Source organism: Anabas testudineus, chromosome 10 (assembly GCF_900324465.2).
Source record: "Anabas testudineus chromosome 10, fAnaTes1.2, whole genome shotgun sequence".
NCBI classification, from domain to species: Eukaryota; Metazoa; Chordata; class Actinopteri; order Anabantiformes; family Anabantidae; genus Anabas; species Anabas testudineus.
Window position 1 is genome coordinate 7,469,928 of NC_046619.1, and position 16,454 is coordinate 7,486,381.

General features: G+C 42.8%; 1 protein-coding gene across 2 annotated transcripts; it reads left to right on the forward strand.

Moving 5' to 3' along the window:
* Positions 1 to 760: 760 nt before the first annotated feature.
* Positions 761 to 15,912, forward strand: sh3tc2 (SH3 domain and tetratricopeptide repeats 2). 2 transcript variants are annotated; one of them, XM_026357638.1, is made up of 22 exons: positions 761 to 1,043; positions 5,190 to 5,288; positions 6,252 to 6,383; positions 6,978 to 7,105; positions 7,316 to 7,421; positions 7,675 to 7,818; positions 8,662 to 8,863; positions 8,990 to 9,063; positions 9,720 to 9,915; positions 10,254 to 10,390; positions 10,606 to 10,656; positions 10,781 to 11,082; positions 11,334 to 11,528; positions 11,644 to 12,504; positions 12,618 to 12,838; positions 12,922 to 13,088; positions 13,220 to 13,397; positions 13,494 to 13,644; positions 13,834 to 13,956; positions 14,083 to 14,233; positions 14,327 to 14,523; positions 14,767 to 15,912. In XM_026357638.1, the coding sequence occupies exons 1-22, from the start codon at positions 1,001 to 1,003 to the stop codon at positions 15,583 to 15,585; spliced, it is 4,677 nt and encodes a 1,558-aa protein (XP_026213423.1). In that variant the 5' UTR covers positions 761 to 1,000; the 3' UTR covers positions 15,586 to 15,912. The 2 variants fall into 2 exon arrangements, with proteins under 2 accessions (XP_026213423.1, XP_026213422.1); XM_026357637.1 differs by lacking the exon at positions 761 to 1,043 and adding an exon at positions 3,666 to 3,939.
* The last annotated feature ends 542 nt before the right edge of the window (positions 15,913 to 16,454 follow it).

The following is a 16,454-nucleotide window of genomic DNA, read 5'->3' on the forward strand; positions in this document are numbered from 1 at the left end:
TGACTTTGTCATGGTGCACTGGGGGATACACAATCAGTTCCAGAGTTTATATTTAACTAAGCAGGCAAAATACACACACACTCGCACACAAGAAAGCAAAGCGCTACTGGCCTGGGGATTATTATCTCCCCTCGCACAGATAGGGATGTACATAACCCAGAAAGTGAAACAGTGGCAAAGATAAAGAGAGGTCACTGCTATGGCCTTTTTTTATTTTTTGTTTTTTGCTCTGTCAAGTAGCACTCAAGGCTACACTAAATGCCCCACATGTTTCAGTGAATTTTGTGTAATGCGGGTGTGAGCAACTTGATGGACAGGATTGTGTAAAGGCACGACGCCTTTGGAATGAAGTGATTTTTCAGGTATGGACTAAATAGCTGTGTAAGCCAGCTGACTGTGTGTGTGTGTGTGTGTGTGTTAAAGAAAACTGGTGTAACAGGTGTTGTAAGATGAGCAAATAGGCTGTTTGTGCTTTTGATACTCCAAATGGGAAGAGGTGTCGCAGAAATGCAAGGGTTGAATAGCTCTGAAAAGGTAGATTTCAAAAAGCCAGAACCCTCTTCCCTGCTTCAGTGCTGCCGCAGGCTCGTGTGTTTCCATGTTTTGACAGAAAAGAGGAAGAATGTGTGCGTGCGCACGTGTGTGTGTGTGTGTGTGTGTGTAGGGGCGAGTGAGAAAGAGAAAGAGAGGGAGAGAAAAAGGAGGCTGGACCCTTCTCCCAGAGAAATGAGGGGAGGGGTTAACTGCAGAACCACTTCCTCAGTCAGTGACATGCCTGGGATAGCTTCTCTATCACACACACACACACACTCGCACACTCACTGATTTTCTTTTTTTCTGTTTCTGTTTCTCCTCCTGCTGTTTTTGGGGCTGACCGTGGAGAATGGCAGCGGGGTTGGCAGCTGTCGTGGGATGTAGTTCACCAGTGAAATGGTGAAGCCATACCCTCACACACTCACCCAGGCAGGGGCATAGGTTACGCACACATTCAGCCACGCTCATGAGGAATGAATTGAGAGGAGAAAACCGGCAGCAACACAGAGGTAAGAGTTCCCCTTTCTGCTTTGAAATAAGTAAGTCTTACTGCGTCGTACAAGTTCTTCTCTCCAGAAGGTTTGACACTGCTGTACTTTGTACTTAGCCACATACTCATTAAGGCGCTGCCACTCAACAGGTTATAGCATGGACAGTAAAGCTTTAAATGGGGGGAGATTGTGTAGAGATTGCCGTTTTTATTCATTTATATTCACTAGTGGGTTAGTGATTCATATAAATGCTTCCAGGACTCACGAAGAGCAGAACAAATGTTCATGACAACAAAGATTTTCTTGTGAAATTTTAAATAAATCAAAGTCTGTTAGTTTTGTTGAAATAAAACTACCACAATGCCGGTTAAAGGGACAATTCCCGCTCCACTCTTTGCTCCAGTGTGGTGCAAAAGCCGCTGTGCAACAGCATGGGAATCTCCCTGCAGGGAGCTCTAGACACACAGGCATGCGAGTGAGCTAAAGGCGGGGGGGGGGATCAGTCTAAACTTAGAGACCCGAACCCCTGTCTCCTATTACTCTGCTCTAACTCTTCAACCACATATTATACATTTGCAAACCCAGATTGTGCAGACACACTTCCACATACACACACACACACACTCACAGACCTCAACCATATGTCTCATGTTAGGGTTTCGTGTTATTGTCACGGACTGTCGAGTGTCACAATTGCAGTCCCAGCCTTCTGCTGTGGTCTCAGACTGTGTGGGGACTGAAAGGTAATTTGGGGTGTGTGTGTGTGTGTGTGTGTGTGTTCACTGGAACTGGCCATACATACAGTACATACATGTGTTTGTGGACCGAAATGCCTGTAGTGGCATGTTTTGTTTGTATGAAAGCGTATTAAAGCAGTAGTGTGGTGCCATGGTGGTGAGGACGGGTTTTGACACAACAGCTGCGAGGAAGCAACACTGTAGCTACATCCTCCGATGTGAGGTTACCACCGAGACAACCTGTGACGGCCAACAAGCGGTTGCCACTGGAGACAAATTCTTTCCCTTGTGTAACTTTTGGTGCTAACAAAGGCCGTGTGACTGTGCATCTCAACCATGCCCAGTCTGTGTTTATTTGATTAGACAAAATCTGTTGCACTGAAGCACGGGGAGTCAATGGGTGTTGGGATCTGCCTCGACAGGCCTTCAGCCTGTTTACAGCTGTCTGCCTCACAAGACACAAACACTGATTCAATCACAAGCATTCAGCCGCCACATAAACAAGATGAAACGACTGGTCTCGGGCTGTAATACCGGCCTCTTTGTCCTCACTTGACACAGCGGAACGAGCAGCGATTACATGCGGTGGCATCTCAGTGAAGTCACTAGGCGCCGCGCATACAGCGGCTCATTCTGTGTCATAATGGGGAACAGTGTAAAAGAAAGTTAGCCGTATATGCACACCAGCTGTTTGCTGGAGACATGCAAAGACAATGTGCACACAAGAGTGTCACTTTACCACTGAGCAGCAGCAGCAGCAGCAGCAGCAGCCTCCACACCTCAACTAAACCTGAGCCCTTTCGATTCGAGTTTTGCTGAGCGTTCAGCTCCCGAGCAGAAGTCTGCGGGGAAACGGTCTGACATCATCCTACTGTAAATGATTAAAATAAAGCCTTGTTTACTTTCGAACTGGCTCATCTACAGTATTTCATTTCCAAAGTGACTTTTTTCATGCAGAGTCCATTTACTTTGAGACTGACAGTAATAAAACTTGAAATGCAGTATTGATTTCTGTGTGCAAGGTAGAGAGACTGTAGTGAGAGAGTTCTCCAGTAGAGTAAACACACTTTTACCCCAAATAAAGTTGTATTTCCCCATCAGTCATCTGTGCTTACTTTTCTCTATGTTATAGTATTATGTGATTTATCTATTCACACTATAAGGATAGAGAAAATAATAAGTCAACTTCATAAATAAATAAAGCTAATTATACAGATTTCTGTCATCTGCTTGTTTATTTAAACTAAACAAAAAAAAATCTTGTTGGATTTGTCTTTTTTTTTTTTAACATTAGATCTGAGTCATGTGATGTCTACATGATGTCGTCACCATGTGGAGACCGACCCCCATTACCATTTAATTTCTATGCAGCATGATGCCCTTCCGATGTGCTCGTGCCTTATCATGAGCATGTCTGTTACCTCTCTGTTGGCCCAGAGCAGAGCCGTGCTGAACTTTGTGATGTTGATAAACTGATCTGTGCCACCAAGCTGCTCTCGCTTCCCTACCTCGTGACCTTGCAGCCTCTCCTCTCTGTGTGGCATTGCCTTACAGTGGATTAGCAATTCACACAAACCACGCTCACGCTGTCTTTGTGACACACATTCTGTACATATTTTCTCTCACCCGGACTCACACATACAAGTACAACACACAGGGAAACTCACAGAGGCCTGGCCCCCACACAGCCGTGCCCATTGCAGAGAGTGCTCTGTGCTTTCACCAACTGACTTGGCAGCTACTGGAGAGAGACAGAGAGAGAGACAGAGAGAGAGAGAGAGAGACAGAGAGAGAGAGAGAGAGAGGCTGGGTGGGTGGGAGGAGGGAGATGTAGACACTAAGAGACAGAAGGATTACAAAAAGGAGCAGACCCAGACAGATAGTGAAGAAGAAGAAGAACAGAAGAAACACATCTAGTAAACACTACTGTAAGTGGTGGACTGACATAGTAAGCAGGACAGGATAGGGAATAGAGAAGGAGGGGGAGCGAGGGCTGTCCAGCAGAGAGGAAGAGAGAGAGAGAGAGAGAGAGTGAGTTGCTGGGAGGACCGGTGGGATGGCATTGATCTCTGGGAGCTGCCGGCTCTTGGGCCAGATGGCGTCTTGTTGCTGCAGACCGCTGCTCAACTCCTCTTGTTGTGGACCGCTCATCAAAGTCTGCCTCTCCTCCTTCACAGGTTGGTCCCGGCCCGCACTCTGTGGTACTGCTGTACCATCATGAGACAGACGGCCACATTCAGATAGACTAGGTGTAACATGGGTAACACACTTAGCCAAGAAGGTAAAAAAAAGGGGCATGGTGTGTTTCTGAACTGTAGAAGCATGACTGCGTTTGTGTTGACTCAGGCAGTCCTGGTGGTGCTAACTGTGCTCTGTGTAGTAGGATGGAAAGAATAGGCTGTTGTCCTCATCAGCCTAATGTCATGATGCATCATGTTGCTAATTTGTGTGCCTCATTGTCTTGTTGTGAATGCATTGCGTTAAGATAACACAGTTATGTTGTGTTTGTTTGTTTTGTGTTTTGCACTGACATAGCATGTTGGAAAGGAAAAGAAGTGGCATTTTAATCTGAATTATAACTTTTTTTTAAAATGCGTATTCGGTTAGCACTATCCTACTTTTTCATTTCACGGTATCTGACATGAAAAACATGTGACCGTGCACGCAGGGGTCAGAGGCAGGGGCGGCTGTTTGAGCCTGGGGGGTTCTTCTGATGTCAGTGCAGCTGTGTGTCTGTGCCAGGTTCTGTGTGTGTGTGTGTGTGTGTGTGTGTGTGTGTGTATTCGCTGTTGTTGTATCCCCACATCCCGATAACTCCTCACACTAACCAAGAGTGCAAACCCCGGCATTTCAAATAACTATAGACCGCTGCATTTATCACCCACAGTGACAATAATTCTCCTCCCCTAAAGAAACCAATTTTCTTTAAAGTAACAGTTTGACATTTTGGGAAATATACTCGTACTTTTATATGGTAATGCTTCAGCCAGGAGACATTTAGCTCAACTTACCTGAAAGCTAGAAAAATGTTTTTAAGTGGGCTTGTTAGTGAACTTTGGAGATGCTGGTAAGTGGACATCAACCTAAAAGGAACATTAAACATTAAAGGTTTTTTAATGTTCTAATGCCTTTCTTTGCCTTTGCAAAGCACTTTGAATTGCTTTGAAATGGGCTACATAAATAAAGTTGCCTTGCCTGCCTTACAGTAGAAAGGCTTCACATCTACCATACGTGTTGCAGCGGTGTCAGTTCTCTCAACTCAGCATGAAAGCAGGTTTCTCAAAATGTCAAACTATTCCTTTAAAATGCCTTGATGTTTGAGTTCCATGAAAATGTTTGAAGTAATTTATTACTGACTGACTGAATTTTAAATAAATGTACATGTTTTCTGCCTAGGTCCCACACTCACTTGCTTCTCTATTCACAGACATCTCTCCTGCTGAGCTGGATGCTCTTTGGAGGGAACCACCCTATACTCTTGGGGGAACCAATGAACACTTCCCAGGAAATGACATCATGACTCAAGGTAGATTTGGCTGCTTAGAAAGATGTCGTTAAACCTTTGGATCAGTTGAAAGTCATCACATGAGGGACTCCTCTATTAGTGTGGAGCTCAAACAGCGTTGTGAGGCTTCTTTTGAGAAGGAGCCGTGCTGCCGCCTCTCTGTGGTCACAAACTGAGGAAGTGAATGGGACATCCTCCCTGCACAATGGAACAAACCAGGGGAAACCTGGTGCTACTTCAACAGCTATTATATGCATCCATCTGGCTGATATTTATAGGTTTTGAAATGATGAAGATCCTGTTTATGTCCTTAGGTGAAGTTAACTTACTAACTAAATCTACTTCTGGCATTTTATACAGTATGCCATACACTTGGCCTGATACTGCTGGTTATCCTCCACAACAGTCTGGCTGTGCCAGAAATGGCGCAGATGTGGACGCAGCAGACAGTTATGCCGTATGTGGGCTGAAGAACTGGCTATTCAACTAGAACACAAGAATGTGGCCAAAATATTTCTCACAATATTTTTGCATTTCATTTACAATGGCATAGTAGAAAGTAGCAAAGTAGACTGTTGAGTAGCTCAGCCTATTACCAAATAAATAAAAAAAAACACATACGTGTATACACCCATAAGGGTGGTCTGCTCTAATTCATATGTTCAACCTGAACCATACTGTATTATTAATACTGACAGACATATTTTCTTCAACGGCAGAACAGTTGTTGCTGTCTTGTGTCAGGCTGGGACGTGCCCTTGTGATAAAATTGTTTCCACATAAACACACAGAATACCTGAAAAACAATATTCTGTTTAGAAAACATGGGCTTAAAAAACCGTACTGAGTTTTTTTTTTTTTTTTTTTTTTTTTTTTTTTATCTCTTACATAAAGATGTTTTCCTTCTGGCCTTGAATAAGAAAAGATAAACATCTGAACTTGATCAAGGTGCTTTTTTTTTTCTGACTTTATTTCCTCATTCAGGTGCAGGTGAGGAAGAGGACGGTCCAGTAGTGGAGTCAGGTGAAGGAGGGGAGGAGCCAGACAACTACTGGAAGAAAAAAGAAGCCTTCCTTCGAGGAAGCACTGTGTCATTAGGAGACAAATTCTCCTCAGGTATATTTAATGATGCTTCTTGCACAGTCCATTTCCTGACTTGTGGTGTGTTTCAACTAGAAAACTTGTTTTTATATCAGCCGGCTAAACTAGTTACATTTTCTACACAGAGGTATTTGCCATGCATTTTACATCTATGCATAATGATGAAGCGCATTTCCCTGTCTACTAATGTTTTACTCGCTCAGCAGTTTAGCTCCATCCATCACATTCCCTCTGGTTCTTCCTCTCAAATGGATTTAAATGGCCACAGTGAGAGTCCAGTAAGAGGTTTAATAGCTTTATTATTCCTCCAGAGACTAACATTGTGCTCACGTAGCATCTCACTGAACTGTGAACTCCTGGAGAAAATGTTTAATAAAGTCTCAGACGTTTTTGTCTTCTGCTTTTAGAGAACAAAACATTTCATTTCTGACTCTGGCTTCATTTGATTTTTCCCCTTTTACTTACTAATTACAGACAGGAAAAATACAAGAATGTGTATCCATTAAGTGTGATGAATTAACAAAAGGATTCTTTATCTGTCGCATTTTATTTAAAAGGAAATAATATTATTTTGATTAATCATAAGTATTATTCTCATCTCTTCCCTAGAAATTGTGCTGTTGTTCACGGGGCAGAGGCGCTCCAGTGCAAACCCTGATCGAGCGCTACAGGAGGCCCTGCGCACACGACTACGGGTAGTGGAGAGCAACAGCAAGGACGTCAGCCAGCTTTTTAAAGTGAGTTGCAGTCAGACCTGACAATGCAAACATTATATACTGTAGACATCACTGTACTACTCAAACCTCTTGATGTTATAATAAAAAAAAAAAGTGAAGTGCATTGTGGTATAGTAAGAGTTCAATGTGGTGCAAAATAATATACAGTTTATTTATTGCTCATTTGATACATGGGGGATGCTCCATTATGGAAAAACTTTGTTTCTGCAGGACCTGTCTGCACGTCTGGTGTCTGTCCATGCTGAGAAAGACAGCTTTGTACTCACATTCAAGACTGTGGAGGAGATCTGGAAATTTTCAACTTACTTAGCCTTAGGTAAGAAACCTAGATCATCTTTTGCTTGTAGGTCTCAACAACATATTTTTTCAATCAGTTCCTTCAAACTGGCATTAATGGAGTCCTGCATCAACACATCATTTCAGTTTAGCAAATCAAAACGTTCAGCTTCATAACTATAAACTTTAAAATATTAGAAAGCACAATCTTCAGCTGTCTAACAAATATTGGGCATGCACTCATTTTAATGATTAGTAGTATGTAAATTGAAGTTGCATGTGCTTTGTCCAAGGCTTTGTGACGCGCTGCTTGGAGAACTTCCTGTGTGATCAGGCCTTCTGGCTGGACTCAGAGCTGCTCAGTGACTTGGAGATCAGCGTAACTGTGGATGAGGAACATCTGGCCACACTCTACCTGGGACTTGTACTGCAAGAGGGTGAGTAATGTTGTGTAACCAAGATTACTGAATGTAATCCAAAATGTATAGCTTGGTTAATTAAATATGACTCTAACCGAAGAGCACATTGTCTTCTTTTGTGTGTGTGTGTTTCAAAAGTAGTAGTTCTTTTACTTTGTAAGAAGAAGTTATTGTGTGTGACATTTTAAATCTACTGACTGTAATTATACAATCTGCAGCTGCCATTTGATCCCATTACTTTTAATCCACTATTACTGACCCCAATTAACACAGAGAAAGACCAAATGAGTAAGGTGCTGCACGTGACTATGGCCAAATTCTAATTGATGCCTTACAGTTGGTTTTAGAGAACTCCCTGTACGTTACTGTGTTGAGCTAATGTCAAAACTATTAAAGACCTCTAATTATGATTAAGATGTACAACTGAATTAATTTATACAACTCAATTTTAGCTATCTCCCTTTCTTTTCTGCTAAAACAAAACTATTATACAACTTGCTTTAAAGAACACATTGATTTCCTCCTGCCTGGGCCACACAGACATCACTACCCAAGGCAAAAAGCAGAATGTATTATAGGACTGCAGTGCTGGCAAATAGTGATGAGAATTACATTAACCTGATAGAGAGGAAATATAAAGCATCCATCATTTGCCAGTGACAGAATGAGGGCGCAGTAGCTGTAGCTGTTTTGCTGATCTTTAACTTAAAGCAGGGTGGTTCTTATCAACACAAAATCATTGACTGAAATCTCTTGCCCTGTCTGGATTCATGGAGGCTCATTTGTATACACCTGTACACATTTGTTTGTTGGGGTCTGTAAAAGTCCAGTGGGTTTGCTCATATGTCACTCTCTTTGAAGGATGCTTCTTTGCTAAGGCTCTATTCACGAGAAGTGGGCAGGATGAAGACGACGAAGATCAGCTGTCATTCAAAAAGAATGACTTGCTCATGGTGAAAGACACAGGGCAGGACAACATGTGGGAGGGCACCATGCTCTCGACAGGAAACCATGGCCTGGTGCCAGTCAACGCCATGCAGCCGCTACCCTACCCCTTCTATCAGTGAGTCAGTCCGTGTTCCTCAAATGAGCCACTTCAGCTACTTTTTTGATTGAGAAACAGTAGGATTAAAAATGTGTTCCCATCAGTGGGCATATTTGTGTTAAACTGTTCTTCCTGTTTGGTCAGGTGGTTCCTGAGGAAGTACACAGGCTATGCTGGATGCTCGCCAACAGAAAAGGAACCTTATGTACATCCAATTGGTAAAGTTATACATGTAAAATAACAAGCATGACTGACTGAACGCAAACACTAGTTCCTCCTCATGGTACCATCCAGAATCACACTGTAGCAGACAGCAATGCATGCTACTATAGTCTATGCCCTCTCTCACTGATTTGACCCTAATTAGCTGAAATCACTACTTTGAATGCACTAGTTGTTTGATTTTTTTTTTAACAAAAAACATCAGAATAATTTAAAATGTGCTATAATCACATTGCATTAAATTAAAAAGAAATTAAATTCTTACAGTGGAACAAATGTTTAGTAGGAAATGTTTTGCTTACATGACAACACATACATATTATAATTAACTAAACTACACATGTACTGTGTTTTTTAGATTCATTACTTGTACTGTTTACAAAGACAGACAGAAGATAATATGAAACTGATCCATCTCTTATTTACCGGAAAACACATTGCACAAACATTACGGATCAATACTAACAACCTTATACCTCTACTAATACCTGTTATGTGTATGAGATTATAATATGTAAGCTTTATTTCATTTTAAATACTCCTGACAGTGTGTAAAATGCAGAACTGTTTAAATATATTTTCATTTATCATCATATTTATGATATTCAACTCTCATGTGTTGGGCTTTTGCTTGTCCTACTCCTGCTTTCAGTGACAGGCTCCTGTGTAGCAGTAGTCGACTACAGTCCAGTGGGGCTCGATGAACTCCAGCTCAGCCAGGGTGACATTGTGGAGATTCAGGGTCTGCTAGTCAGAGGCCTGGATGTGTTTATAGGAACACACAGTTCCACAGGACACACTGGCTTTGTACACAAGGCGCATGTCAAACCTCTGGACACCACGCCCCTGTAAGATGTTTGTACCATTTTAGTTTTGCAATCCATTCTTTGGCTTAAACGTATCGATCTAATGTTACTGTGTGAGTTAGTTAGTTACCTCTTGTTTATAGATGGTGAAGACTCTCACTATCTTAACTTGTCATCCAGGTTAAGTTATGTGGAACTGCACTTTTCTTTCCTGTTAGGTCGAAACGTTTCTACTCAGACGTTTTGTCTATAGTCTTTCTCTGATCTTTTATGAAGTCCTTTCTAACGTACAGTGTGTGCAGTCTGGACAGGCTGGATCAGGCGAGGAGGCTGGGGAGACAACTGGGATCATAACGCTGCCTTTTGTTTGCCTTGCACAGAGATGAACAATTGGTCTTTCTAACTGAGGAGGAGAGGGCAAGCCTGGCTCAGATTGATCTATCTAACTCTGAGCCGAGCAACATCGGCCTGCTGGAAACACTCTTCTCATCGGATATCAGCTCTGTGTACAGACTAGGTAAAGACATGACTGGGTTGATCAAGAGACGTACTTGTTGTCAGGATGTGCCACTGAGCCGTAACTAAAATACAGGTCATGTTTGCTTTGGTGTGAAGGTCCTGTTTGTTTCCCAAATAGTGGGCGATGTTTCATTCATTCTGAGAAAAGTATTTCCGACCACACTCCCAACTGGACTATTGACCCTTTAATTGAATTACCTTATGTGTTTCCAGATAGACTGGATGAGACTGACTTCATGTATATCAGAAGTCGCCCGAAACACGGTAATACTTTACAGTGTATTGAGGAAATTAGCTCTTACTGAGTGTCTAAGTAGCTTCAAAAATAAAATCTTCATTGGCTTCTTTGCTCTGTGTTATAGTTAACCCCTGTATCCTCTTCACACAGATAAGGTTCCTACAAGCACCCGTCAAAGCGTCATGTCAGAGAAAAGTGGAGGGACACCCCCCTACCATTCTTCCCCTCGCCCCTCTCTTTCTCACTCCTCTCCACGTGTGTCCCTCTATCAGTCCCACAATCCTCTGCCACTGGAGGGAGAGCACTTGTCCTTCAGTCTGGATGACACATTCCGAGAACTGGACGAGTTCCACGAAGATCCACCACTCTTCTTGGAGGAGAACAGCTGGGAGGGGGAGGAGTCTGAGCTCAGTGACCCTACACTGACCCTGCTCAACCATCAGCACTTCCTGGTCAGCAATGTCTCAGTTCAACCAGTTCAGTTGTTATAGGGGCCAGATTCTTTTCTCTTGTGTGTTTTTCTTTTTCTTTTTTGTTTTTTAACCTCTTGTAGTTTCTTTTCTTATGTCTGTCATAAATGTGATCTACTATTATGTTGTGTTTCTAATCTTTTGGCCCTCTCGTTTATGTTAATAGGGTGGGTAGATGAAGTTATATGGAGAACTCCATTGTTACCTAATCTTTGGTTTGTTGTTTCTTCCAGGAGGACTATCTGCCCTTGTATGACCTCCAGTATTCCTTCATGTGGGTCACCTTCACTGGTAAAACTGAGGGCGAGCTCTCGGGACATTTGGAGAGCATCAGGGAGACTGCCAAGAGGATGGGGATGCATTGGGCACATCGACGAGCGTGCTTCCTCCTCGGAAGACTCTGTGCTAGAAAGCTGAAGTTCTCCCAGGTTTGAACTTCATGTCTGTCATCCTACTTGCTCACACTTTCTCATATCTTTAATGAATTTCTATTATAGTCTACTGTTTGTAAACCACTCCTCATATGTTTTCTCCTTTCATCAGGCACGCGTGTACTACGAGGAGGCTCTGAGTATTTGTGTGGACAGTTTTTCTGACACGCCACTCCTCGTTGCTCTCTTCACAAATCTCACCTCTGTCTACCTGAAGCAGCGCATGACAGACAAGCTGCCCCAGACGCTAGAAAAGGCCAGCGCTCTACTCCTCTGTCTCCCCAGACACAACTTCACCTCCACTGATGAGATGGAACTGCTGAAGCTGCTCTTGAGAAGATCAGTGGTGATTGGGGACAAACACCTGGAGGCGCGTGTCTGCTACCTCATCTCCAGCCTCTTCCTGCTTCTCAGGAAGTCTGATGACGCACTTCCCTTCGTTGAGCGACTCCAGTTTCTCTCAGTGACTCTCTCAGCAACTGAGGGGCGACCTATAGTTCCTCTGGACCTGAACTGGCTCCTGAGCTGGCTCTATCATCGTAAATACATGCCTTACTTAGCACTAGCCTCCCTGAGTCTGGACACTAGACACGACCACTCTCTCCACGAAGCTTTCCAGAGGATTGGGTTGTTTATTAAGAACTCTGTACGTCTCAACCCGTGCTGGAAAGAAGGAAGCTCCCTGCTCCCTGCGCAGATTGTCATCTATCTGCAGCAGGCTCTGGCTATAGCTGAGCAAGGGGCGGACATGAAAACCCAGAGGGACCTTTGTTTGGGCTTGGCCTCAGTCTACCAGCAGCATGGATCTCTAGATAAGGCAGTGCGTTGTGCTCAGCAAGCTGTGGAGAGAGGGGGCCACATTAATGAGGAGGAGGGCTTTGAGGCCTCTGTGCTGCTCGGGTGGCTACTGGTGCTGACAGGACAGGTTGATCAGGCCCAAAGTGTCCTACACCCACTACTCACATCACTTCAGGTATAGCAATAGATGGTATTTACTAGTTTTTAAATATAGATTTATTTAATAAAATGTAGATTAGATTACATTATAGATTATGATGAATATCTGTGTCTCTGATCTCTCTCCAGGGAACAGACAGCCCTACACAAAGAGGAGTGATCCATAACCTCTTAAGTCTGTGTCTGAGACGGCAGGGTCGGGTCCAAGAGGCAGGCTGGCATCTTTACTCAGCCTTGGTAATCTCCAGGGAGAACGGTAATCAGAGGAACCAAGCCCTGGCACTAGCCAACCTGGGCTGCTTGGCACTAGATGTGGGGGCATCTATGATAGCAGAACGCTTCTTGGTCAGGTCAGATATTTGTCCGTTATGTTTTTCAAGTTGTGCAAAAGTTTGCAAATAGTTATTTATTCTCATTAGTAACTATCTTACAGATCGCTGCATCTTTTTCTGGATCTCTGGGAAAGTTACACTGATGTAGAGCATGTTCAGACCTACCTGTGGTTGGGGCGGAGCTACAAAGACCGGGGAAGGAGTCAGGACAGCAGGGCATCTTATGAAATGGGGCTACTTATTGCACTACATGCCAGAAACTTGCACAGTAAGTTGTAAAATGAAAGCTGTAAAATGAAATGGGCAAAACAGTGTGTTATAACTCATTTTAATCCTTTCAAAACTTAGAGTTCGGATTCTTACATGCAAGTAATAACACCTTTTCTGTATTTCTCATAGGTCAGATGGTGGTGGCCAAGGTGCTGAGCCGACTGTATGCTGAAATGCTATTATATGGTCAGAGTATTGCGTACTATGAGCACTGTGTATCAGTATCCAGAGAACTAAAGGACAAGAGACTGGAGGGAGAGTACCTGGAAATCCTCAGCAGCCTGTATCTGTCACTCAACACTGAGAAGTGAGTTGTTTTGTTTTTTTTTGCCTCTTCTTCCCTCTTACTCTCATTCTCTTATCTTTGCTCATGCTTTTTTTTAACTCATGCTCTGTGATGCAGATCATCTCGTAAGTCTCTGGACTACACAAAACAGAGCCTGAGGATTTCTATTGATTTGGGCAAGAGAGAAGAAGAGTCAGAGACCTGGCTTCAGGTGGGACGCATCTATTACCTCATCCAGGAGGACGAGCTGGCTGACATGTACCTGCAGGTGAGAAGGAAGGGACATAGTGTAAAGTAGAGTTTACAGCAAAGATGGGAGCATTTGTAAACTGGCGTCCTCTCTATGTAGCCATAACTCGTTCACGTGAAGCAATGGCAAACATTACAAGAAGCTACGTTTCACATTCTATTGTGAGATATAAAACCAAATGGATTGATAGTATAATCTGACTGACAGGCAGCAGTTAAGACAGCCCTGAGGATGAATGACCCTCACTTTGCCATGAGCATCTACGAGGAGGCAGGAGATGTTTACTTCAAAGGGCACAGGAACAGAATTGCTTCACTACCTTTCTACAGGGTAAGGGAATGCAAAAAAACTAAACGTCACTAATGTGATGTGATGTGATATACCATAACTTATAGTTACAATGTGTTACAGTTGACAAACTGTTCTATGTGAACAATTGTTCGTATGTGGTTTCAGGATGGCAGCCTGCCTTTTGCCCGAAGTATCAAGGACATCCATTCAGAGTTCCGTTTGTTGAGTAAACTGACGGAGCTGTTGATGAACCAGGGAGAGCAGGAAGAGGCCCTGCAGTATGCGACACTGGCTGTTCAGATAGCCAGCAAAACAGGTTGGACCAATGTTAACTTTTCATAGGGGTGTAATGAAGGCAGCAATTCTTAGAATAACTCAGTGAGCACATGCCATTTCTGTTTCTCCTCAGGTGTGCGTGTGAATGAGAGGTCAGCCTTCCACCGGCTGGCTTCAGTTTACTATAGCCTGCAGCAGTATGAGATGGCAGAAAACTACTACCTCAAATCTCTATCCCTGTGTCCGCCTCTCCTGCAACACCCCATGGAGGCTCGCTACTACACTAAAGTCTACTGCAGACTGGGAAATCTCACTCTACACAAACTCAAGGTGCAAAAGACGAAAGCATATGTGGCAGGGTTGCATAAGCTCACAGAATATATATGATGCATTTCTCAAATAAAAAGGAAAATTTAATTAATTTATCATAATAAATCTTTCATTTTATAGTTACATTAGTATAACAGGAAACGCTAATGGTCAAAATCCAACTTCCAAATGCAAAGATCAGTGTGATGTGTTTCATTCCAACAAGACTTGTTGTCTGACCTCTGCACTGTGCCCTCTGTCCAGGACGCTTTTGATGCAGTGGGCTACTTCCAGTTGGCTCTGGCAGCAGCCTTGGAGGACCAAGCTAACCCAGAGGCTCTCTACGTGGTGTACATGAAGTTGGCAGAGATCCATGGCAACCACATGCCCGACGCTCACATGTGCCAAGTTTACAGAGACAGAGCCCAGGATCTGAAGAGGGTTCTGGCTGGAGGGGAAAGCTCTGCTGTTGGACGGGAATATGTGAACGATGCACACACAGAGTCTGACCAAAAGAAGGAAAACGAGTCTGATGATAATATAGGACGTACAGAAATTGAAAATGACATATTAAATTCTACACCTGAAGCTAAAAAGTATGAAGATGATTCACCTTCACAAGCTTTTATCCATGTAGACGCAGAGTCCAAATGTACAGACACTAACAGTGGAAGTACTGATGTGAAAGAAGATACAGATGGTCCTTCTGCGGATGCATCTGAAACACACACAGCTGTCAGTCAGTCGTACAGTGACAGCATTTTCACTGAGTCCTTTGATACAGCTAAGGAACAGATCTCAGATTTCAGCAGCTCCACTGACACTTTACAATCTCACCAGAAGCCAACAGATGTGAAAGACTCCGATTTTGATGCTGACCAGAGCACGCCCAGTCAAATACCTCTTAATCACTCAAGTGACATCACAGGACATGCAGACGCCAGAGAAACTGATTCTGACATTCAGGATGAACAAAACAGCCTCTCTGAGGAAACAAACGCCAAATCAGATCCTGTTCAAAAAGAAGTCCGTGGTGAAGACAATCGAGTCTCATTGAGTGTTCAAACATCGACAAAGCTGTGACCAATGCACGCAGCAACACAGAGAAAGCTGAAAACGAAGATTTAGATGATGTCTACACATAGTTGCACTTTATATTCCTTGTACTTTATATTCTTCAGTCATTTCCTTCTTCTGGTCACATGTCTGCTGACCAACAACGTTCCAGCCACGTGGCACTTATTGTAAGACAGATGATGTCAAATCTGTATAATTGTGAGAGATTTAGTAAATTTAAAGCATGTGCCTTCTGTAGTTGTTACAGTGCTTTGTGCTTTTAATATGTTTCCTAAAATTTTTGTATCTCTGGAAGATATGACTTAAACATAAAGAATGTTTTTTTGTTTTTTTTTTTAGTGTTTATTGTGCTTTTTTGTCCGTTTGAAAAAGAGGGAAATAACAAAACTAAATGGAGCTGACAAGCATCAACCAATCAGAAAACACAGAAAATTTTAAAGTATTATTAGCAGAAAGGTGTGGACTCAAAATAAACTGACCAGTCCAATTCAACTTTATTTAAAAAGCCCTTTTAAACTGTTACAGTGGAATCCCACAATTGTGCTGTGCACAAAAATAGACATGTAATGCACTGTAAATAAAAAAAATACAATACAAACAAAACAATCTGAGAAAATCCAGGTCAAAAGTGTGACTCACTGCTGTGTCTTTAATATAATACAGCACATTAGCACATTAACATGTATCAGTCAATGGACAGAAGTTTCAACTCATAATTAAATATGGTCTTTTCCTGTTCAGAATATCACCACACTTACACCCAGTGGATTTTACTTGGTAACATAAACATGTGTACATCTTTGGTGGGTGTTAAATACTTTAAACGTCATTTAAAGTCGTTTCCTTGGTGACCAACCAGACTCAGAACCAGTTCA

What these genes read in the sequence shown, in the direction of transcription:
- sh3tc2 (XM_026357637.1), top strand. Translation starts at nt 3,819, where the DNA reads ATGGCATTGATCTCTGGGAGCTGCCGGCTCTTGGGCCAGATGGCGTCT. An exon ending in ACGTCAGCCAGCTTTTTAAA is followed by an intron (nt 7,106 to 7,315) that starts GTGAGTTGCAGT and finishes TTGTTTCTGCAG; the next exon opens with GACCTGTCTGCACGTCTGGT. An exon ending in TGGCTGACATGTACCTGCAG is followed by an intron (nt 13,645 to 13,833) that starts GTGAGAAGGAAG and finishes TCTGACTGACAG; the next exon opens with GCAGCAGTTAAGACAGCCCT.